The sequence below is a fragment of the Python bivittatus genome, unplaced genomic scaffold, assembly GCF_059951505.1.
Source record: "Python bivittatus isolate LINGU-HERP-01145 unplaced genomic scaffold, Pbiv_v1 ctg000980_np1212, whole genome shotgun sequence".
NCBI classification, from domain to species: Eukaryota; Metazoa; Chordata; class Lepidosauria; order Squamata; family Pythonidae; genus Python; species Python bivittatus.
Genome location: NW_028277125.1, coordinates 13,207,838 through 13,232,699, shown reverse-complemented (window position 1 = coordinate 13,232,699; position 24,862 = coordinate 13,207,838). Strand labels below are relative to the sequence as shown.

Genomic DNA, 24,862 nt, shown 5'->3' with positions numbered 1-24,862 from the left:
TGGACAACACTGGTCTAATCTCTAGAGAAGAAAAATATAGTTGCAAAGAATATAGTGAAAGAGAGTAAAAATAGTTATGTACAGGTAGTCCTCAGTTAACGACCACTCATCCAGCAATCATTCAACATTAATTGGTGCTGAATGAGTGGTGGTTATGACCAGTCCTCAAAGTTCCAGCCGTCCCCGTGGTCATGTGATCTCAATCTGGGCTCTTGACAACCAGCTCGCACTTATGATGGTTGCAGTGTCCCGTGGTCATATGGTTGTTATTTGCGACCTTCCCTGCCGGCTTCCCACAAGCAAAGTCAATGGGGAAGCCGGCAGGGAAGGTCACAGGTTGCTCAGGTAAGTCTTCCCCACCCATGCAACCCCCCCCAGCCCTTCTGCACTCACAACATACCTCACTGGCCATCCGCACACCCTCCCTGGCCACTTGCACACCCTTGCACACCCTCCCCAAACCTCCTTGGCCACCTACACACCCTTCCCAGCACCCACACACCCTCCCCAGCCACTTGTGCACCCTTGCATACCCTCTCCCACCTGGCATCAGCCACCTCAAGCCGCCCTCCCCCATCCAGCAGCAGCCATCCCAAGCCCTGCTGTGCTCGTGCCACAGTTCCCTTGCCATTTGTGCACCCTCCCTGACCACTCACACATCCTTGCACAACCTCTCCCACTCAGCAGCAGCCACCCTAAGCCCCACCACACTCATACCATACCTCCCCTGGCACTCGCACACTATTGGGCACCCTTCCCGGTCACTTGCACACTCACACACCCAATCCCTTGGCACTAGTGCACTCGCACTGCACCTCCCCTGCCACCCATGTACCCTTGCACACCCTCTCAAACCTTGTGCTTGCACTATGCCTTCTGGGCTACCCATGCATCCTTGCGCACCCTCCCAGGCACTTGTGCACCCTAGTGCACCCTCCCACCCCCAGCAACAGCCACCCCAAGCCCCACCACGTTTGCAATGGCCACCCGTGCACCCCCTCAGTCCCTCTCCCACCCATCAGCAGCCACTTGCTTGCCAGCCTGCTTGCAAGCTGCCTGGAACTTGCAACTTCCTGCTGGCTTCCCTACTGACGTTGCTTGTGGGAAGCCAGCAGGAAGTTACAAAGGGGCGCTTGCTTAACGACCTACAATCCTTGCTTAACTACAGCAGTGGGATTGCTGGGATTGCTGTTCTTAAGCAATGCAGTCACTTGACATGGCACTTTATAACCACACTGCTTTGTGACAGAACTTCTGGTCTCATTGTAACTGAAAGTTAAAAAAAAAAAAAAAAGGAGGTGGAAGTAAGGGCTAAACAAGGAGCCCAATGAAGTAGACTCAGACTAAGAAATCAGTGCCATATTGGTCAAGACCACTTTTCTTGTAAAGCTATAGTAACAGAATCTTGCAAGTCTGAATGTGCTTCCCTTCTTCTTCACTTTATCTTTGTGTGAACTATGGAGGGGCTTGTCTGAGATGTTTTCTCAAATTAGTTTCCTGGCTTGGGCTCAAACCCCTCTTATCTGACCATTGCCTCGGTAGCTGTTCTTCCTGTCCTTCAAGGCCATTCCCTGTTCCCTCTACAGAGCCTCCAACTGAGTGAATGGAATTAAAATAAAACCAATGAAAAGATTTGGGATGACACTGAAGTGAGGGAATGCTGAAAAGAGTATGAGATTTGAGAATGATAGTGACATGTTGGAAAAAAAAAGTATGTTACAAATGTTTGTCCAAGAGAAACAAAAATAGATGAAAAATAAATCATAAATGCTGTGAGAATATTGGAAAAGACTATGCCTGCAGGTGTAGAAAGTGTTACTGGAGAATTTTTAAAATATGGAAATGGTTCAATCATACAGTGAGTGGTTTGTTTAATCTGTGTGCAAAGACTGTAATCTGTGATTGATGATGGGAAGAGTGCTGTTACTGCTCCCATATACAAAATGAAAATACCAAGAGTGAATGCAAAAGTGATAGGGGAATTACTCTAGCAAACTTACATTGGAAATGCTTGGCAAATTTCTGATTGAAAAGGTAGAAGAGGTGACAATGAACAAAATCAGGAAGTGGATCACAGCTTTATGTTGGGCAAGGGGCAGGGGTGTCTGTAAGGTGTGGTCAGAAAAGTCAAGAAGGTGGCCATGATTGCAGCTCTGTCTGATTTTTATGTGCACCACGCATGTGCTGCGTATCAAAAACAACAGGCAGATCTTTGATTGCACCATCATGGCTACCATCTTCACCTTTTTGACCATACACTGTGGATGCTTCCGGAAAGGAGTATGCCGGAAGAATTTTTTTTTCTCTTCAGCAGGTCGTTGTGTGGAAAGCCGAAAGGACATTTTTAATGTGTTGGTTGATGTAGACAATGCACATGATAAAGTGGATAGGCTTAAATTATAGAATGCTTTGGGTGAATACAGAGTTGAGGGATTATTGCCAAACATGATAAGAATAATAGGTGATGGAAGTAAAATGCGTGAGAATAAATTAGAGTGCTGGAAAATCAGGACAGGCTTTTTGCTAATGTGGTAGCAAAAAAATTGGTTGTATAGCCTCCAGGCAGCACAACATCTGAAAAAACTTAGTCTTCCAAGAATTATGGAGAATTCACCCTTATGCATTTTAATATCCGCACTTCAGCAGTCTTTGAGAGCAGATAGAAGTATATGTTGATCAATAAAAGCCTTGCTCGTATAGGGATAGTGCATTAGAAACAATGAGCCATATTCTATAGAGATATTTACAGAATTCACAGAATCTTGATAGCACCCTGTCCTCCCATGTAAGCAACCCCAGTTTCTCTAGATGCATATATATTTGCAGATAATGATTCTAATGTAACACAGCAAGTGATAAAATTTTATTTGGCAGTGTGCCAAATATGGCACCACTATACTGAGGAACACAAGGTCTGCTACAATAAGAATGATTGGATTATATATTGCTTTTTATGGACTTTTAAACATTTGACATTGGCCTGTGATTCTAATAATGTGATGGACTGATTGATAAATAGGGTTATAATTTAAGTATTTTAATGTCTTAGTAGCTTATTAATTTAGTATTTTAACATTCCAATAGCTTAGTATATTAATATTTTATTTACTTAGTAATGTAGCAATTTACTAATTTGAATAAATCTGAGCTTTATGACTCCCTATGGAGTACTCTGTATACAGATTGTATAATGCTAAAGGACTACGGCTCTGAAAATGAATGTATCAAAGATTAAGGTAGGGATTATGACAGGGAAAATGGAGTGAACAATTGCAAGTTATTCACACATGGTAAACAACTCAAGCCAGTAAATGTGTTTGTGTACTGTGGTAAAGGTGGGAAATGGACAGGACATTTTTGAAACATGCAAATGGTAGTAAAAAGGTAGTGGGTATTATGTGCTCTGTTGCAAGGAATCCATATTTGTCACAAAAGTGAAAATGGTTGTCCGTATACATGTGGTTGAGTATTTCTAGCCACTTTCTTATACAGAACTAAGAGTTAGGTGTATCAGGAGAAATGCCTTCTCCATTATAATCCTTATAACATTTTGCTAAAGTTTTAGGGCTGTTTGGTGTTTCAGATTCAGTACCAAAAAATAGCTCCGGACAATGCAGGAACGTGAACGTAGCACTGATCTGAAACCATTTAAAGCAACAGTGTCCTTTTCTCAGGATCACATGGACGCTACAGAAGACAGCTGTGCAATCATAGGAAAACATGCAGCTACTTGGAAAAGTTGCATTAGAATATCTTATCCACCTTATAGTTTAGATTTATTGGTTACTTGATATTTGTTGACTATCCATCCCAACGTATGTATTATTTAAATGGATTGATGATAATTTGCACCATCTGTTTTTATATTCTTTTAAACTGTATTAGTATTTTATCTTCTCTGCTTGAAAATTATAACACCTAGCTTGTAAAAAATGATATTTTCATGATTTAAAAAAAAAGAAAGAAAAGTTGCTATGCTTGCAATCCCGTGCTCTCCCAAGTATGTTTTTGGAATAGATTTGAATGACTGAACTCCCCTTGAAATGGTTTCCTCTGTTGCAGACAGGGATTAAGACTGAACTAGCATACCTTGCCTGAAGCCACTTCATACTTTTAAAACAGTACTGAGATTTAAATGGCAGACTGTCTGAATCATAGCCACTTTCTTGCCGCTATGCTAAATAACAAGGGAGCATGGTATTTACCAAAGATTCTATCACTAGATGGAATTCTATCACTAGATTCTGTCATAAATGGCAGTCAGCCGTTTAATACTTCTGACTGTGCTGATACGCTGCACTTTGCAAAAAGAATCTTGGAGGTCACAACCTGTGTTTTGCCCAGTTCTGAATTTGTGTGATTTGGTGTGATATTGCCTAGCAACCACAATATAATGAGATTTAGTGAGACTGCCTAGAAACCATAACATATTCCTTCCCCATCCCACATTTTTAACTTTATGATGGGATCTGCATTAGCAGCGATATTTCCATCACACTTTGCCCCATAGTTTGCTCAATTAACCCAATTTTGGAAGTTCACACACTTTGATGAACCATAAACCAACCACGTAGACGGTGTTTGCAAAACATACTGGACTAAAGAGCAGTTGGCCAGCTTGTAATTTTGTGTGGCATATGAACATAGCCAGCGGCAAGGTTCAGATACCTTGCTAAGTCATAATGTAGTTTGCTCATCTGTTATCATGATGTGCAAGATGTTCAGATGGGATCAATGAATAAATCATAGTCTGTTATAAGGCAGAAAACCCAGCTTGCAACCATTGCCTGTTGCTAGTTCATTGATTGTAAGCATGGCGTGGCAAAATATAGGTTTATGTGGTTAGTTTATGAAAATCTCTGAACTGCCCACTGAGGTACAGGCAGGAATGGTTAAGATGGAGGGGAAAGCAACAAATCAGGAAGCGGGCAAATGAAATATGTTAGTTTTCTTGCCTGTATGCTGGTTTGCCTTGTTCAACAAACTGTAGTTAAAACTTTGCATAGCATGTGAATGTAGTCAGTGGTAGCAATAACATCCAATGGCTTAATTGCACGACTGAGAGTGGAGCCAAATTCGGAAAATGCATATGCTTGTGTATGAATCATTCCCTAAGTTTAGCCAAGTTGATATTTTAAGCCAAAATGACTGGTATATGCATGTCTGGAGAGATGGACCTGTAAACCTGCTTATGGGCTTGTAACATTCTCCAGAGATCACAAAAGCTCAAATAAAATACAAAACTGCTTTCTTGGAAGCAATAATACTTAGCCTTCTGATTAGGGCTACTAGATTGGGCCACAGAAATCTGAATCAGCCTTAAATGGCAGGAATGAGATACCAAAAACTCTACCTGGAGTTTTGTAGTTCAGATCTGGCAGGTACTCATTCCTGCAGTTCTTGAAAGAGTTAGATGAATAACACATCCTATTCAGTACAACAGCAATCTCCATAATATCCTTATAAAAGCAGGCTACCCTAATTATTCTCACATGGCCAATTGGGAGAGGAACTGAGGACAGAACTTTGCCTAAAGACTACTCATGGTCAGCAGCATCTATGGTGGGGTGATGGTGGTGGTATCAAAAGAGCCAAGATGATGGTTATGTCTGCGTGATAAAAGCTCAACCCTTTTGTAAGTACATGTGACTTCAGTGAACATACAAAAAGGACAGAGGTTCATTAGAGCAACCACAGCCACCATTTTGATTTTTCAACACCCCCCACCCCGGCCACAGATGTCCCACTGAGTGGGTATTTTCTGTCTCCTTTAACCTCTCTCATGCATGGCACTTCAGTGCACATCTACGCTAAAGGATCTTCCTGTACATTGGACATGGCTTATCCCTAGTGCATTAGGGATGACAAGAAGTCTGAAAACCATCCTCTATAAGGAATGTTTAATGGAAGTGGCACATTTAGCTTGCAAAAAGGAAAGACTGAGGAAGGTATGACAAAGTCTACTAATATCTAGACGACTGTCAATTTCAGGTGAGGGTAGCTCTGTTCTGTGATGCAACTGAGAATATGGCAAGGTCCAGTGGGTCGAAATTAAAAGAGAGGAGATTCAGGCTGAATATTAGGAGTTTCCTATGGTTTGAAAGTCCAATAATGAACTCACCCTTGCTGGAAGATTCCAAGTGGGGCAGGATGGCCAATTGTTAGGGATACTTTAGTAGATTTCTGCAGTGAGCAAGGGGTTGAAAGAGAGGGCTTACAATGTCCCTTCCAATTCATACATCCTAAATTCTAGGGTTGGGCAACCTTTTTAATTTTTAAAAATTTATTAAACATTTTTAAAAAGAAAAACAAAGAGCAAACAGGGAAAAAGAGAAAAGAAGAAGAAAAAAAATAATTGGTACAGAAATATATCTATAAGTGGACAAAGCACCTGAGGGATGTTATGAGCATGTGGCTGGTGTCCTGACAAAATGGCTGCCATGAGGAACGGGGAGTCACAAACAGCTACTTTCCAGAAAACGAGCTGGTAAAGTAGCTTCCTGCCAGTTCCCTTCTGCTCCTGCCCCATAGCATGATCCCAGCTAACCAGCTTTTGTTTCACTTCTGGGATGGCAGACAAACTTCCGAAGAAAGCCCTGAGCTGTGGTGACCATTTTAATTTCCTTTCAATTGTGAAATGCTTCTGGGGCCCAGAGATGGTCTCAGAAGGTAACATAATGCATGTGCATTACAAGTAGTCCTTGCACTTATGACTGCTGCAGTGTCCCCACAGTCACGTGATCAAAATTTGGGTGCTTGGCAACTGGCATATATTTACAATGGTTGCAGTGTCCCGCAAGTCACATGATTGCCATTTGTGATCTTCCCAGGGGGCTTCCAACAAGCAAAGTCAATGGGGGAAGCCAGATTCATTTAATGACATGATTCACTTAACGACTGCAGCAAAAAATGTTGTAAAATCAGGTGCAACTCACTTAACAACTTCATCACTTACCAATGGAAATTCCGGTCCCAATTGTGGTCATAAGTCAAGGACTATCTGTAATTTGCAGCTGAGTATCTTCTTGGGTAGCTATTTATTTTTTGCTTAAAACAATCTTTTAAAAAATCAGATGGGGCGAGGGTATATGCATCTGCAGTATGTCAAGTGATGAAAGGTGTGTCATGACAAAAGCTCCACATTTTACACACTTATGCCAGAAGTTGGGGCACATGTATGTAAAGACTTTTGTTATGTCGCCACTGCATGTTGTCATTTTGACATAATCTTGGTTTGCTACAAAGGCTTATAGGCATGGATCCTGGCTGCCTAGGGATGTGTCCTCTCAGAGGGGTCCGCAAGGAATGGGTCAAAAAAGTCAAAGTGACCATAAGTGTTTATCAAATCTTTGCCACTTTTCTTACATGTGTTGTGACAGCTATAAATGAGTTTCAGTTGCAGTTATGGGCAGTATCATGACTTTTATGGCCCCCTCCCCACACACACCCCTGTGTGCTATAAAAATGCCTGGTCCTCGGACTAACCAATCTTTTTGTCAAAGAGAATAACAGGAATTTTACTGAGTCACTAGTTCATCAAAATGAGTGGCTTGTTTTTTGTTTTTTTTGACCCGTATGACAACATGAAGAGCTCAAGGCTTGTTGTTTTCTGCGGGAATAATGAAGAGGAGCAGCAGAACATGACCATAATATGACTTTAGATTAGTTTATTTGCAGGTTTAAATAGAGGACATTTGTCACACAAAAACGAAAGGAATTGGAAAACAAGGCGAGCACTCAGATAATAAGATCTTAGCATGAATGCAGGTGGAAAAAGTAAATCATTGTAGACATTTTATAGAAAAGCTTTGGGGAAATTTTATTTGATTTTCCCCCCCTTTGTAATAATAAATGTGTTCTCCACTATACCTATTTCTATTTTCGTGTGTGTAAGAAAAATTCCCTTTCTGTGGCACAACTTTACCGCTGTCATTACTGCAGACTTTATAGATCTGAGAGGTGTCAGTATGTTAGCTTTAGCCGTATAGCTTTTTTGTCTGAAACCTTATGGGCCTTGCAGCCAGTTTCTCATTCTGAAAACTCATAAAAACGTTCTAGCTTCCATATTTATTATTTAATTTTCTCTCTCTATAAAGCAGTTGAGGAGCAATACGCACACACAGGCGCATACTGACTTGCTCACACTTACACAGATGCATTCAAAGCTAGGAATGACAGACAAGTAGGCAAGGGGCTAATTAGTCTTAATTATGCTTTACAGGTGCCAATGAGGAAGTTTTAATTAAGAATAAAACAAGGTAATTATGAAATTGAGTTTTGGAACACATGAGTGATGTGATAACCACAGAAGTGAAGGAAGAGAAACTCATCTCTAGCTTAGTGTCAGAGCTTATAGGCTCTGTGGGGAGAACATTTTGGACTCAGGACCCACTATCCTAAGATGGTAACTTCCCAAAAGGCTAGTTTTTATATTTATTTATTTATATTTCAAATTTGGTCACCACCCATCTCACTAGGAAGCAACTCTCGGAGTTGTCTTACCTGAGTTGTCCTGCCTGAGAGTGTGTGGATGGAACAAATGTGTGAATGAATGGCTGGGTGAACGTGGTCCTAGGAAATCACCCTGCAGAATGCATGCCATCTAGGAGATGGTCCCCCCCATTCATTTATTCATTAGATTTATACCCTGCTCTTCTTCCAGGAGCTGAAGGTGGCCTATAGGACAGTCATTCTCATTTTATCTCTGCAACAACAACCATGTGTGGTAGGGTGGACTGAGAGAAAGTAGGCATACCATCTTGTCTAAATTACCAGAAAAGATACAGAAAACCTTTCTGCCATGCAGTAGATCTTTGGAGTTTAGTAGCCCAAATGCAGTATGCCTAAAAGGGACTGACCGATACAATCACCTACTTGAGTTTCCATGGCTCCAACACTACACTGGCTTGATTTGGGCTGTGGCTCATCTACTGCTGTGATGCAGCTGTTGAGAGGGGCTACAGCATGTAAGTAAGTAAATAAATAAAATTGGGGTGACAGGCAGATCAGAGAAATGAGCCCTTCCTAACCATCCATCTGTTACTGTGAGGTCAAGATTCTTAATGGCCCTTTGTTCTTGTCTATCCTGTATGTTGTGGGGAGAGGTATGCAACAGGCAAATAGCTTACAGTAAGTGATAATGTTTCCTTCCTATTAAAATGCTAAATGCAACAGGGGAGGGAACGAAGCTACTCAACTTGGCATGTTTCCTAATGTGAAAGCTTTGATAGATTTGCTAAACACCACATTAGAAGGTCAAATCTCATTTATGTCATTTCATGACTAGTCCTAGATTACTAAATTTAGTGCAAATTATAACAAATTAATCCTTCACTGAACCAAGGCTAATATTTCTAGCAAGTTTAAGGGATGTTTTTGTTCAAATTTCATTACTCAGGAAAAGGGAGCTCGCTTGCTATCCAACAAGAAAAGAGACTAATATTTCTCAGGGCCAATACATGCAATGTATACATCCATGGAGGGTTGGGATTTTAATAGTTCAATATTTCAGAATTGTTCTTAGCTGGTCTAGGTTCATGTTAAATAAAAAGAAAATAATAACTTTCCACAGTCCAGGAATTCAGTGCTACATGCACTTTATGAAAGTGAAAATGATACAAAACTACACTCCTCATACAGTAACTGCCTCTGATTTATTAGATGCGCATAGCAAACATAAACTCGTATGTTGTAGGTTCTTTAGAACTAATTTACCAGCGTCGGTTAGTTCATGTACTCCATTCGGCATTTTAGAGTTAGTTTGATACATAGGGAGTCCCTGGGTTAAGAGTGCCTAGGTTACAGACAATCCATAGTTAAGAACAGAGCTTGTTGTAGCAGAATTCGAGTTAAATACACAAGGATTCAAGTTCACCACACAATACTACTTATATAGTATTATACAATAACTAGACAACCCATGGCCCATTGGATGATCATTTCAGAGATATTTTCTTAACTAAACTGAGAAACAGAATGACCAAGGGCAAAAAAGCAGTGGGAGTGGGAGTGACTTACAACTTGGTGCTAGCTTCCCCATTGATTTTGCTAGGGGGCAGCTGGCAGGGAGTGTGAGAAATCCTCCTCCATTCCTCCTCCTTCCTTCCTTCCTCCCTCCCTCCCTCCCTCCAACGGTATCTATCCATCCCACTAGGTCAGATAGGGTGAGCATACTCCAGGTCCCTTCTCCTAAATGCTGTCATCTGATGGGACTTGGGAGGTGTGTCTTCTCTGTAGCTGGCCCAGACCTTTGGAATAGTCTCCTAACTGAAACTGAAGGGACTCCTCCCCCTTTAGCTTTCCAGAAGGCCATGAAGACGTGGCTCCTCCCCCAAGCATTAGGATAGGATGAGGGTTGAATCAGGAGGCTAACAGTTTGGCTGGTCTGGCACCTAGTAGGAATGGTTGTTCTGCTTTTATTGGTTGTTATGAGCCACCTAGGATCACTATCACCTGGGCAGCCATAAAAGTTCTTCAAATAGAGAGAGAGAGAGAGAGAGAGAGAACCTTCTCAGAATCCATTTTTCCCAAACCATTCAGGCTATGTAGGAAGGACTATTGGTGAACCCCTCCTCCAAATGGCAGCATGGAGGCAGCTTTCTCTGTGGCTGCTCTGATTTTTGGAAATTTCTTCCCCAGATGTGAGAATGACTCTTTCCTTAACAGAATTCCAGCAACAGGTGAAGGCCAGCTTCTTCCACTGACTCTTTGGAAGATAGGTTGAAGCAATGCCAGCTGTGATTTGCCTCCAGTAACTTTAGTTTTATATTTTCAACTATTGACTATGCCATCCTATAATTTTAATGCTTTTTATTATTAAATGCATTATTCAAGGTCAGTGAAAGGGTGTGGTATAAAAATAATATAAATAAGTTTATGGTTGGTGCTGAGTCGGAGCAGGAAGTTTTCAGCAATAGCGTCGTATTTGTTGGATACTCCCTACGGAAGTTGCCTGGATGCCCATATTTGAATGCCTTCAGATGACATTCAGATACCTGGTCCTTCAAGAAGGAATTTGATGTTGAATACCTTTTCTAGTTATCTGCATATTACTGATTTGCATAGCTGTGCTGAAATAATTACATTTACCTTCCTTTACCTTCCTTTCTATTGTTTGTCTCCTCTGGATGATTGAAACAATTTTGTTTTCATCGTTTGTAGATATTCCGTTAGGTATTTCTGCACATTTGGTAAAAACAAGGGGCTGAATATTTTGAAATAATTCCTTAGCAATAACAAAAGTAGCAAAGGCTGTTTTGAGGTAGTAGTAGCTTTTACACTAGGGTTGCATTGCTGTTCTTATTGGTAAAATTAGTGCAGCGTAGGAGTTAGGATGTTGAACTAGAACTTGGGAAACATGTCTCATTTCTCCTTGGCAGTTCAGGGGATGTTTTGACACCGGGAACTATATCGCAGTGCAGTTTAATTCACCAAGTTGTTGTAGGGATAACATTCGAGGGGTATTGGGAATGCTACCTGTTGCTCTTAGATGAAAGGTGGAGGGCAGACATAAATCTGACACATAGATGCCTTGTGTTGATTGAGGGATGTGAAGCCAGTACAATCTCAGGAGTGCTTTCTTCTTAAGACCTGGCACAGAGTTGGTACAGCTAACTAAGGCTGGCTCCTGATAATAATGATCTATAGTATATGGGGAGGGCAATAAATTTGTCACCTTGCCCATTAAATTTGTCATCACCTAGGTCCTTTCTTGTGTCAGAATATTTGAACAGATACTGTCTTTGTCATCTTTGCCTGCTACGTGAGAATTGGAAACATATATCTTTATTATAAAAATGAAATATGGGATATAGGAGGAGTGTTATATCCGAGCTGTGTGCTGTGTAAGAAGCCAATCCCCATGCTGCTTGGAGTTGCCACCAGTAGTAGCACTGAACTGGATCTTTTCAGAGCTTGGAGGATTAGCCCTTGTTTGTGATTGGGTGGGAGACAACACATAATACTAGGGCTCTAGATGAGAATAAGAAGTCAACACCAATGACAACAACGGAGAAGAAGACAGTGGCAAACTGTTTTTTCATAGTGAGCCTGACAAAAGTACATGGGTGTGCTAATTAAGTTACCCGAGTCACGCTCAACTCATACAAACCCCGATTAATCCCACCTGCATGATTTCTTCCCCCTATTTTCCTTCATTAAGGGTTACTTTAAAATGAAGCCTGCCTGCATTTCAAGTTCATTCCCCATACTCTATATTTCTAGGACATTATTGCCACATATACATTCTGACCCCCCAGTGGCACATTTACAGATCTGAAAATTGACTAAAATATTCAGACAGTTTAAGAGTTAACTACAAATTGCTAAAAGGAGTAAACATTCACTTCAGTACCCATTATATTCCAAGCCAGCACATCTGTCATTTTAAATTTAAATCTGTATTACTTAGCTGTCTAAAACTTTGCATGTAGGTGACAAGTTATCCATTTTTTTCTGTTACGGGGGAATCACAATTTTTGCCGCCTACATACTGGATAAAATGTCATATTTCTGTTCTGCATTAGGAAGTTTGGAAAATAACTGTTTTTTTTTTTTTTTGGTCTTGTTTTTAAATACTCCAGTAAAGTAGTAGACATAGTTTAAGAGGGAAAAAAAAATTAATGTAAGTCTGGGTCTATATGGTATCTGAAGTAACATGATAATGTGGAGTGGGTTTCCTTTGTTAAATCAGTCATTTGGATTAAAATAATAATAATAATAATAATAATAATAATAATAATATAATAGATTCAAGTTCATCATCCTTTGCAACTAAAGGATAGACATACAGATAGTCCTCACTTAACAATGGTAATCGGGACGGGCAACTCTGTTGCTGAGCGACACAGTCATAAAGCACAATGTCATGCGACCGCACCAACGTATGATGCCAGTTGCTGTCATTAGATGAATCCGGTTCATCTGATGAATCACCATTTGCGAGCTCCTGTCGGCTTCCCCATCGACTTTGCTTGTCAGAAGCCATCAGGGAAGGTTGCAAGTAGTGATCGTGTGACCATGGAATGCTGCAATATCAGTAATTGTGATCCAGTTGCCAAGTGCCTGAATCACGATCATGGGATTGTGGGGACACTGTGACAGCTTCAACTACGAGGACCCATTGTAAGTCCCCTTTGTTCAGTGCCATCGTAACTTTGAATGGTTGCTGAAGGATTGGCCATTCAATGAGCACTACCTGCACTGCAGTCTTCCTATATGCTGTGTTGCCATCTCCCATACCATTTGGTCTAAAGAGAGCCTTACATATGCAGCAGAGCTCAAAATTAAATACCCTAAAATTCATGCTTGGCAACTGAATAGGCTGAGTGAACAAGTTGAAATCTTCAAGTATTTCATACTACTGGAAAACGCAGGGCCTGTACGGAGCATGTTCTTCAGAACACACAAAAATCAGCAACAGCTCTGCAATCTTCCTATTATTCTAGAGTTGTGTTATTCATACCTGCTGAAGTAATAGCGGCTTTGGCTAGAATCCAGGCACAACTTCTGTTTGGAGCCCAGTTGGAAACTACAACTTGGAGAGGGTTGCAATTTAAATTCTGAGGGAACATATTTCAAGGCCCACAATGTGTTCCTAATGTAATTTTGGGATGTGAGGCTGGCGTGATCAAAACTGACACTCATATTTGGACATGTATCTTCTCATATGGCTAATGTTATTTTTTTCCCCTGTGTGGGTGGCCCCTCTGATTTTAATCTATGGCTTTTTTTTAATCCTGGAGTAGGACACTGCACGAGAAATTGAAATGCTGTGGTTTCTCAACCTTAGCGAATTTAAGACGTGTGGACTTAAACTCCCAGAATTCCCCAGCCAGTATGGCTGGCTGGGGAATTCTAAGAGTTGAGGTCCAGATATCTTAAAGTTGCGGAGGTTGAGAAACACTGCCTTAAACAATGTGCAGCAGATCTGGACTGCGAGTTAGATCTGGCTTCCCTATCTAAAGATGTATTCCTGGCAAGTTGCTCCCCTTTTTTCAAGATGGCAAGTTATGTAAGCCAAGTAACAATCCCCAAATTCAGATGAGCCCAAACTGTAGCAATATTTAATGACCTTCCAATAGCTGTCCTTGAGGAGAAATTCCAGGATATTCCATTTGAACAAAGACTACCTCTTTGGTGAAGGAGTTATTAAATCTTGGCCATGTTTTGCTATATTGCCCTTATTATAAAGATGTCCGGTTACAGCATTTATTTAGTTAATAAATTTCTAGGTTGCTGCAGTCTTGGAGGTTTGCATAGAACAAATACAAATTCAACCATCTGCAGTAAGAATAAAATGTTAAATATTGAAACCATACAACATAAACAAATAAAATAAATAACATAAAGATGGCTATGTTCACATCAGGGAAAGCTGTTGGAAACAATTCAGTCTTTAACAGCTTCCAAAAGACCTACAAAGTAATCCCCCATCTAGTCAGATTCCCAGGACATGGATTTGTTTTATTTATGGCTATTCCTGTCCAACCAATTTGATGTCATTTCTCTGAATGTGATATGTTTTGTTTTTCTATTTGTAAATTTGTTGTACTCTGAATACAGTAGTTTTATAATTATTAGTTTTGTATGATTTATGTTTGCTGTCATAATTGTCTTGTCTTGTCTTTTTTCTTTTCTTTTTTCTTTCCCTGAATTGGTCAATTAACCTAATAAAGCTTACTACTATTAGACAAAATGCTAAACTTTGATTAGGTGAAAAGGAGAGGAAGAGATAGCCGTGGAAGAGAAGGTGGCTGAGATGACACAGGAGCTAAGATACAAGTATGCTCATGTAACTCTATTCTTAAACCAAGAATGGAGCCAGATATAACTAGGGAATGCCAATTTTCAGCCTATGGGAAATTGTCATTTTGAAAGGTCAGTTATTTCTATAAACTGACAAGATATTTATTTCCTAAGGGCAACAACCTTTGAAAAATACAAACTTTGGTTTAAAGTTATAAGGGTGCTGAAACTTAAAATTATTTGGCTTATAAGGAAAATACAGTGGTACCTCTACTTACGAACTTAATCCATTCCGTGACTCTGATCGCAAGTCGAGTTGGTCGCAAGTTGAAGTAAATTTTCCCATAAGGTTCAATGTAATTACTGTTAATCCATTCCACACGTCAGGAGCAGAAAAACGGCCGCGGACCATGTGGCATGGGTGGAAAAATGGCCATGGACCACGTGGAACATGTGGAAAATGGCCGCGGACCACGTGGAACGGGTGGAAAAATGGCCGCGGACCACGTGGCACGGGCGGAAAATGGCTTGTAAGTCGAAGCGAATTCGTAAGTAGAGGTAAATTTTTGGGGCCGGGGCTGATCGTATCTCGAAAATTTCGTAAGTAGGGGCGTTTGTAAGTAGAGGTATCACTATATAGTAGGTTTGTAATTGTAAGACTCTTGTTATAATTTAGAATGAGAGTAATGGAAGGCCGAAAGTGAATCTGACTCAGTACAGGTAAAAGCTCAAGTTCTAGCCTACATCATGGAAGTAAAGGAGTTGAAGAGTTCTGACTTCTCTTTCCATATTGCACTGGCAGGGTGTTGATCAGCTGCCTTTTTAGGATGGGAAGTTTCCTACTTGGAAGATAGTCATCAGTAGGTTCCCAGCCTAGCAATTATGACCATTTTGCATAGTGTATTGCTGACAAAGTCTGTCATATTCATCAGAGTTTTGACTTTCATGGATTTAATTTATGGTGGTGACTGGAGTGACATCTTGCCATGTTATCTGGGATTTTTTTTGGCCTGTGGATTCCTGTGAAGTGGTTACCTGTATGTCCCCTGCCACTTTTGTGGTAGATCCCTGCCCCTCCTGGCTCCTGTAGTGGTTGGGGGGGAACATGGTTACCTGGATCCAGGAGGTGATCAATGCCTTATTGTAGGAGAATGTTTTTCTGTGGCCTTGAAGGAAGCCATGATGCAATCTCATGTTAAGATTCCTTCCCAGGAACCAATAATTTACATAACTGTCAATCTATCTTCAATTTTCCCTTTTTAGGTTTTTGAGGGCTAGGTAGGAGGCAATACAGAGTAGCCTAGAATAGATGAATTATCTGGACCCTTTTCAGTCAAGGTTCATCCTGGGCATGGGAGAGAAACCACATTCATCATACTGGTTGATAACCGTGGTCAGACCTAGATGGAGAGAATGTACTCAAGGAACTTCTTGGCGTTCAATACTGTTGGCATGCAATGAGTTGCAATGATTGTGGTGGTGCATACATAATTAATTAATTAATTAATTAATTAAATGTTAATATATATTTCCTGTGCCTAGGAATCTATGTGACTAACTGACCAATCCTGGGTTCCCACCTTGTCAGCATCAGCAATAGGCCAAATCCTTTAACAGAAGCTCTTCTGCTGCTTTATTCAAAGAAGGAATGACTCATGATGGATGATGTGTAAGGTAGACAAGGATACCATATTACATTCTGAATATGAACTTGGGTGATATGCTGCTGTAAAAATTGGAAGACACTTTGAAAGTTCATAGCAATAGATTTTTTTCCCCAAATGGATTGGGTAATTATAAATGATAACAGTAAGAACAATATACCCATGGGCCAATTAGGAATTATGGTAGCATTCGTTCACAAGCTTAAAACTGTTAAATAGGAATGAGGTTCCCATCCAAGGTTTAGAAGACTTCTCTGTCTAAGCAGGAATTTTAGAATGGTACTGTGATAAAAAAACAGCAACATAGAGTTCCTTCAAGGATCTTTCTTTTAGAAGGATCTCCCTTGTTATGAGATGGAATGACTTTAGCAGTTCTCATATGCTCTATTTATAAAGATTTTCCATGAACATGTTGGATTTTCATGATACCATGATTTCATGTGTTTACTAGCATACATGCAGAAGGCCAGTGTTGAAAGTTGAATCACAGAATCATAGAATTTAAGGGTTGGAAGGGACATTGGAGACCACTCTTCTACTTAATGCAGGAATCCATTACTATGGCATGCCCACTCTTCCTCATTTTCACTTATATGGCTGCATCTGCAAGTCAGTCTTATGCTGTCTAATGCCATGGCATTGCATACTTGATGTATGTTCCTTGTTACAAATCAGTGTATTACAGCCCTAAATCCAGATACAATAAAATATCTAATAGTAGAACTGTTGCGTACTTCTATATATACAGAAAAACGATAAGTATAACAGCATTTAAAAAATAATAAAATTATATAATAAAATAAAACGGAATAAAAATAGTAATATATGGAGTTCCAAACTTAATTAATGGCGCAGCATATTGTACAGAGATCATTTTAAAACATCAAGGCTTAAAAAAGCCTAAGTAAAATTCATTTACTGGGTTTGGCCACCCATCTCAAACAAGTGACTCTGGGTGACGAACAATCATAAAATCAATTAAAACCAAATTACAAACACAATACAAAAGAAAATTAAATATATACAGCAGCTGAGAAAATTATAATCCATAGATGTTAATATTACTAGGAAATGGGGCCCTTAACACATTCAGGACCCCAGGCCTGGGCACATAACCAGGTCTTCAAGGCTTTACGAAAGGCCAACAGAGTTGGGGCCATCCTAATCTCTGGAGGGAGAATGTTCCAGAAGGCAGGCACTACAGCAGAAAAGACATGCCTCCTAGTCCCCACCAGATGACCTGGACCATGCCCATCTTGCTGGACCAGATTGGACGGGTAAAAATAACTGAGAGAAGACGGTCCCTCAGATAATCAGGTCCCAAGGCATGCGGGGCTTTAAAGATAACAACCAGCACCTTGAATGGCACTTGGAAACACACTGGCAGCCAATGCAGCTCACAAAGCAGTGGTGTTACCTTTGCTGAGTACCCAACACCATTTATTACCTGTACAGCTGCATTCTACACCAGTTGAAGCTTCCAAATGCTCTTCAAGGGGAGCCCCGTGTACAGCATATTGCAGTAATGCAGTAATATTTATCATCCCTTATGATTCTGAAGTTTTAGCCAGGCTGGATACATTGCCCTCAGCAGTCCTTTTTGGACATTTTAAGGATACTCCTATGTATTTTTGGTTCTGTCCATGTGGTGATGGCTCAATATAAACTCTAAGCCATACACTACTATGCTGCTCCCTATAGGAGGAATCTAGACAGAGCTTCGTTTATCCGATCTTGAAGAAATGTCCGGGTAGGGAGTGTGATTTCTACTTAATGTTACTTCTTTTGGACAAGGACTCAAAAATATCTTCCCAAGTCACCCAGTTTTGTGCTACCATCTGTACAATACGCCATATAATTAAGTTTGGAAGTTTTTATAATACTATTTTTATTCTGTTTTATTTTATTATATATGTTCTTAATTATTTTTAGAACCTATTATACTTATTGTTTTTCTGTTTTACATATATAGAAGTACATAACAATTCTACTATTAGATATTTTATTGTATCTGGCTTTAGGGCTGTAATAAACTGATTTGTAATTTATATGTTCCTTGTTTGTTTTATGTATTTGCAGCTACTAGCTCAAACCTGAATCCAAAGGGATCAGGCCCAAATATCCTGAGTGGGATGCTATATTTTTCCTCAGCATTGAATGAGAAAATGGAAACTTATTTAATAATATTGTCCTGATTTGTTATTTCACCTGATTTACTTTTCAGTGCATTTTGATGTCAGTTAGTTGATTTTATATTTAAATCTTGGTTTTCCATTAATGAGCACAGCAACTTATCATTAGTGTGTCATTACAGTAATGGTACATAAGATCATCCTCCAGTGAAGACATTATTATAAGACACCTGATAATGGAGAGGTAGGCAACAGAATTTGAGAAATTCTTTGTGCAAAAGTTGTAATGGATTATATATTCATTAACAACAGAACAAAATTTATGTATTGAGCTTTGGGGAGTCAGCCTCAGGATTTTTTTTTTTAAGCATGAATCCTAAATTTATTTCTTCAGTCCTTCCAAACCTCATTGTTAGAAAAAGGTTTTCATACTGTGTTCCATGGAACCTTATCAGGTTAGTGTAATAATGTCTTCACTGGAGGATGATCTTATGTACCATTCATTATAATGGACAGCTGTAAAGGAAGCTATGTCAGTTTTTTATGTACATTCCCATGTGGAAATAAAACTGGTCAAGCCTGGTCAGTACACTGTTAAGTGCATGACTAGAGTATTCCACACCTTTCTCAATGCATGAAAGTTCAGTGACGCAGCATGAAGAGATTCTTCCAACAGATCTATTGCTGTGGAAAATTGTCTGGGGTCTGAAATTTTGGAGTGAAGGTGGTCAAGGGAAGATACAATACACACACTTAATATTATGAATGACATGAAAATATGGATACAGAGGAGGAATTTATTTGTTCATCACATCTTGTGTTCATCCTTTACAAGTAATGGAAGGGAGATTCAGAAAGTATATTTTTGAATAACATGAATTCTGGAATTCACTATCTGCAGATGTGGCACTAGTGTGGATGGCTTTATTAGAAAAAAACTGGACAAATGAATGGAGTATTAGTATCTGTGGCTACTAATCTTGGAGTCAAGCTATCCATAAGTCACGGGGAAACGTTTACGAGATCTGCTTCTCTACGATAATTCCATTGTTATTAAACACTAGAAGCCATATTGGTGAGGTCAGTTAAGTAAGACCCTTTACTCCGTCTTGACAACTCTGTCTTTTCTCTTATAACTCTGTTCTGTATTATGTACCAATTTACAAAATTCCATTGAAATCTCACAATAGGAGCAGATCAGCTCTCTCCTTGTATCTAAGGCTCAATCACACTAGAAAATCGATTTATTCGTTTGTTGTAAAATACTCCTATAGCTGCCCATATTGTAACAAAAACTCTGGGTGGCACACAAAACAATAAAAACAACAACCCCCCCAACCATAAAATAAAAACCAATAAAAACTCAATCAACAATGTAGAAACATCACAAACAGATATCTATATAGACTAATAAGTACGCACACGATAAATGGACCTACCAAGTATATATATACATCTAATGTACATATGCCTATATCTATAAATGAGTTAAGTATATGTCTTATATATCTATATTTATAGCTAAAACAATGAATACAGAGTTCGTATTATCTTTGAAGTCTAAAAGTTTATAAAAAGGAAATACCCTTTAAGGTGCAAGTGTCAAGATATTTTGCATAGATGTTGAATTTAAGTACTGTCAGTATCCCAGGAAAAGAAAGATTACATGTAATTCTCTGCGTTCGAGACAAATCTTCTGATTCCATGTGGGGGAATGATGAATATATGCCTGCCTTAATACAGTTTTACAGAAAACATGTTATTAAAATTAGAAGAGAGATGACCGAGCATGAGTGAAATTGTCTAAAAGCTCCTTTTATTGCTTTATTGCCTTTGGAGAAAGATTGTTCAGAAATACTAAAATATGCACCAGATCCCCTGCTATTCTATGCAGCTTTTATAATCTCCTTTGTAAAATAAGTTAAATGGCAAAGCAGATGGGCTTTTAAGCAGATTCGCCTTTTGAATTTGCTCTGCAAAATTATGCAGGGCGCCGATAAAATATATGCTCATTAGAAATTGCTAACTCACTTTTTAATAAAACAGTCTCTCTCCTGAAAAGGTGAACTCTATTTTCTTGTATATTTGTTTCATATGTAATAAAATGCACTGGAGGGGGAAACAAAAGGAATATGATTCCTAATGAACAATGCTCTTCAAAGAACTCCGTTTTGTTGCTTTTGTTATAGTGGAAAAGTGGAAAAAAGAATTTAGGATTTTAGAACATTGAATGGCAAGCTAGAGAGTTACCCAGATAAGGTATTGCTCCTAAAAAAATGGGCTAGGATTTTTTGGCTAATCTTTGATAAAATCTGTTGGGCTTCTGTTTCAAGCAGTAGGTTTGGCCTGAGCCAAATTACCTAATAATTATCTAAAACAGGAGAGGAGCTACTGATGTGACTTGGGGGGTGGGGAGATTTGCATATAGGCCTTCTCCTTCACTAATTTCTGCCAAATTAGGATGGAGCTGAAGAGACGTCTGGAAATCAGGAGTGAGAGGATCCCGCAATCAAATATTTCCCATCCTTGTTCTAAAAATGTTATCTGCATAATTATCTCACATATAGGGATTTAGGAATGAGAAAGTTTTAAAAAGTCTCTTCTGGCCTCACTTCTTTAATGAGAAGTTTAAAGTCTCTTCTGGCCTCACTTCTTTTTTCCACATGGCCTAATTTGGCTATCCAGCTTATTTTACAAAAGGTGCCCCTGTAAAAGCACCCTGTATTGATCTGAATGGCTGTCCTTTCCCAGCCTGATTTAAAGAGAAAGTAAAATAAAGTGAATCAGAAGAAAGGTCTAACACAGAATGAAGCACCTATGTGACTTTGAGCATGTTCTGAGTGTAGGAACTCATGTGGAATACTAAAGTTCATACTGCAGGCTTTCACAGAACCCTACTCCTGGCTATGTGTATCCTGTAACTGGTGATCGAACTGTAATGTGCTTTATATGACACTGTCCTTGAAAATATGGTGCCCAGGAATAGCTGTCAGAGATCACAGAACGTCAGTGTTGGGAGAGCTGTAATGGTCACCTGTTCGTTTCCAGCCAAATTCAAGATGCTGGTATGGACTGACCATGCCTTAAGTTTAGGATCCAGGGATATGGAGAAACACCTCTCTTTGTATTGGTTCTAAGTATACTCTGAGATTTAAAGAAGGTCTGTTTTTTTCCTACAATTCCCATATAATGGAGCTATTAGTCACATACATATCTATGGGACATGAATGGGCAATATCTTCCTGTAAGGAATGCATCAGATTTGTTTAAGAGCTGGATGTACGGGCATTCATTCATTCATTCATTCAATTTATATGCTGCTCATCTCCCCCAGAGAGTTCATGAGTCATGGACTGCCATGTGATGGGAACTGGGAACTGGGAAAATACTTTTTTTTGGTTTTATTAATGCTGTTAATAAAGCATTAATAAGGTTTTACTGTTGCTTTAAACTTGATTGGTTACCTTGTTTCATGAAGGATAGGATATGCTCCCAAATAATTAAATGCATACATTATATCTCCTTCTTGCTTCACAAGGCCATGTGGTATGATCAGCCTAAGTGAAGTGATTTTTGTTGCTATTGTTAATGTATTGCAAGACAGAAACTTTTTCAGACCTAACACAAATGATTCAGAGATCTGTTAGTAAATTTTGATTTACTTTCTTCAACAATGTGAGATGATTTCATAGAGAAATAATATGTGTTCCTCGGTGAGAATGAGTGAAGGAACCTCAGAAGGGACAAATTAGGCTCTTCAGATCAAACCATATTTTCAGAAGGTACTTCGGAACTAGTACATTGCAAAAAATAATTTCATTTTGCTGATGATTGGTAACATACTTCAGGTCAGTGAGGTTCTCTGTAGAAGTCTGCATACTATCTTTGTGTTTATTGCATCTCTCAGAGTTGTATAAAATTATAATTGATTTATGGTTCCAAATTGCCTAACATTAACAAGCTTGAAATTGATTGCAAGTCCCTTTGTTAGTTAAAGAATGCAGCATTAAAAATAAACTGTATGCACATTTATTCCAGCCCTTAAATCCATATGTCCAGCTTTAGAAAAGTGAAATTAAAACCTGCATTTCTCTGAAGAAACTCAGCAAATGACATCATAAATATCTTGTTAATCAGTATGTTATCTGTCATCTCAAGGAACTATAAACTACTTCAGTAATTTTTTTTTTACATGGCCCTGGCAACTGTTAATATATGTACAGTAACTTGTAAAACATCTAGTTATTATTCTGCCTATATTAGTTCTTTCATACTAATGATTTATTTTTCATTTTCTCCAGGCTATAGACCTGAAGTTAACTGGAATTGATTTATAAGTGAGGAATCTGTATTAAATGGATGCTCTCTTCATCTTGCTACAGTGGAAAACTGAATTATCAATCGAATGTAGCCTGATAAATAGGACTCTGTGAAGATGCTGCATCAGCAAGAATGAAATCACTGGAAGATACTTACCATACAAAGAGCTTTTGGGTGTTCTCGGACTTATTTGATTTTTGATTTTTCTGGTCCCTGCCAAAACCCCTTCCTTTTCTGCCTTGCTGGATACAAATAGCATTGTTTTAACCCTAGATATACAACTGATGTGGGACCATGGCTTTCCCAATATCTGTGTGGCTGAAATGTGTGTGGAGAGCAATGCTAGCTCGCTCAGTGCACATGGGATTGGATGTCACATTTACTTTTTGCATACTTGGGTTCTTGATTCACACGGCTGCTGTATCATCCCAAAAGCTGGATGATACTGACCCAGTGGTGACCACCAACTTTGGAAAGCTGAGAGGGATGAAGAAGGAATTGAACAATGAAATTTTGGGGCCAGTTATTCAGTTTCTTGGAGTTCCTTATGCTGCCCCACCTATTGGGGAACACCGATTTCAACCTCCCGAGCCACCGTCTCCATGGCCAGACATCAAAAATGCAACACAATTTGCACCAGTATGTCCTCAAAACATCATCGAGGGCAGATTACCAGAAGTCATGCTTCCTGTCTGGTTTACTAATAACTTGGATATAGTTTCTACTTTCGTACAAGATCAGAATGAAGACTGCCTCTATTTGAATATATATGTCCCAACTGAAGATGGTGAGTTATTTACTTAAGGAGCAGGGGAAACTTTTGTTTACTTTTCTGTTTGATATTTCTTTAAACAATGAAACCACGTGTACTGGTAGCCAGCACGGCTTTTTTGTCTGCATGCTAACTTCCTTCCTTCACTTTTTTTTACCTGTGTGCATGTAGCTTTTCTATGTATGCATCAGTTTTAAGCCTATGCTGTCCTTTCTCTTCTCTTAGTCTAGACCCCTTTTCAGCACGTTTATCCTTAGGTCAAAGTTGGTACCTAATTCTCATTCCCATTGACTCCTGAGAAAGATGCATCAACATCTTGATCCATTGCATGGATAGGCAAGAAGGAGATTCTTCTGCACTTAAACAATAAATAATAAGCAGGCCATATTGAAGCTAATGGTATTGCATGCTCCTACCGTCTATCATGGAGCTCCATGTTATTTTCTAGTCTTCTATTCATTTTTCAGTCAAAAGAATATCCAAGGAATGTGCCAGAAAACCCGGCAAGAAAATTTGTAGAAAAGGAGGTATGTATAAAGTGGACACCAAACAAATCCTGGGTTGGAAAACAAAAACTAAACTGTTCAAACCCTAGGGAGGAACATCTGGAAAGAAAATTAGGTGGATGCTGTTGATGGTTGTGGTGCAGAAAGAAGAAAATATTCGTAATGAATGTGGTTGGAAACCAGCAAAATAGGACTAATGTTTTAAAAACAAGAGAATTAAAAAAACAAAAAAACATTCCTTTCCCCGTCTGAAGCATTAATGCCCAGCAAGATTGGAGCGTTTGTTTGCATATTCATCTGATAAGGGAGTGGAGTTCAGTGGTAATGCGTGTTTTTCACATGTAGAGCCAGTGACATAGTAGGGAGTTTAATGAGCTGAAACATTTATAGCCTTGACTCCCTTGACTGCAACAGAAACTATTTTTGCAGTTGCTGTATAAAATTACTCACTTTTTCCCCCTGGGTATCTGATAAAAATACTGAATACTATTTCCAGAGAAGAAATTATAGTTCCAGAATTATAGTTACTTTGTTCTGGCAGAAGAAAAAGTATGAATTACAAAGTAATTATTTTGTTTACCAGGTTTATTGTTTTGGTTTTGTATATGACATTCGATATTGGATTTAAATTTCTAGTAATATGCAGTTTGTATTTGGATCTAGGCCCTGGATATCACAGATGGAGATGTACCAGGTTACCATCAGATTGACAAATATTTTCAG

The 24,862-nt window shown here is 39.2% G+C and overlaps 1 protein-coding gene across 1 annotated transcript in view; it reads left to right on the top strand.

Annotated features, from left to right (window-relative positions):
• Positions 1 to 22,867: 22,867 nt before the first annotated feature.
• Positions 22,868 to 24,862, top strand: part of NLGN1 (neuroligin 1) — a 455,947-nt gene continuing 453,952 nt past the window's right edge. The window contains exon 1 of the mRNA XM_088132065.1: positions 22,868 to 23,648. Coding sequence (XP_087988191.1) covers positions 23,156 to 23,648 — 493 coding nt within the window. The 5' untranslated portion in view covers positions 22,868 to 23,155. The remainder of the gene's footprint in view (positions 23,649 to 24,862) is intronic.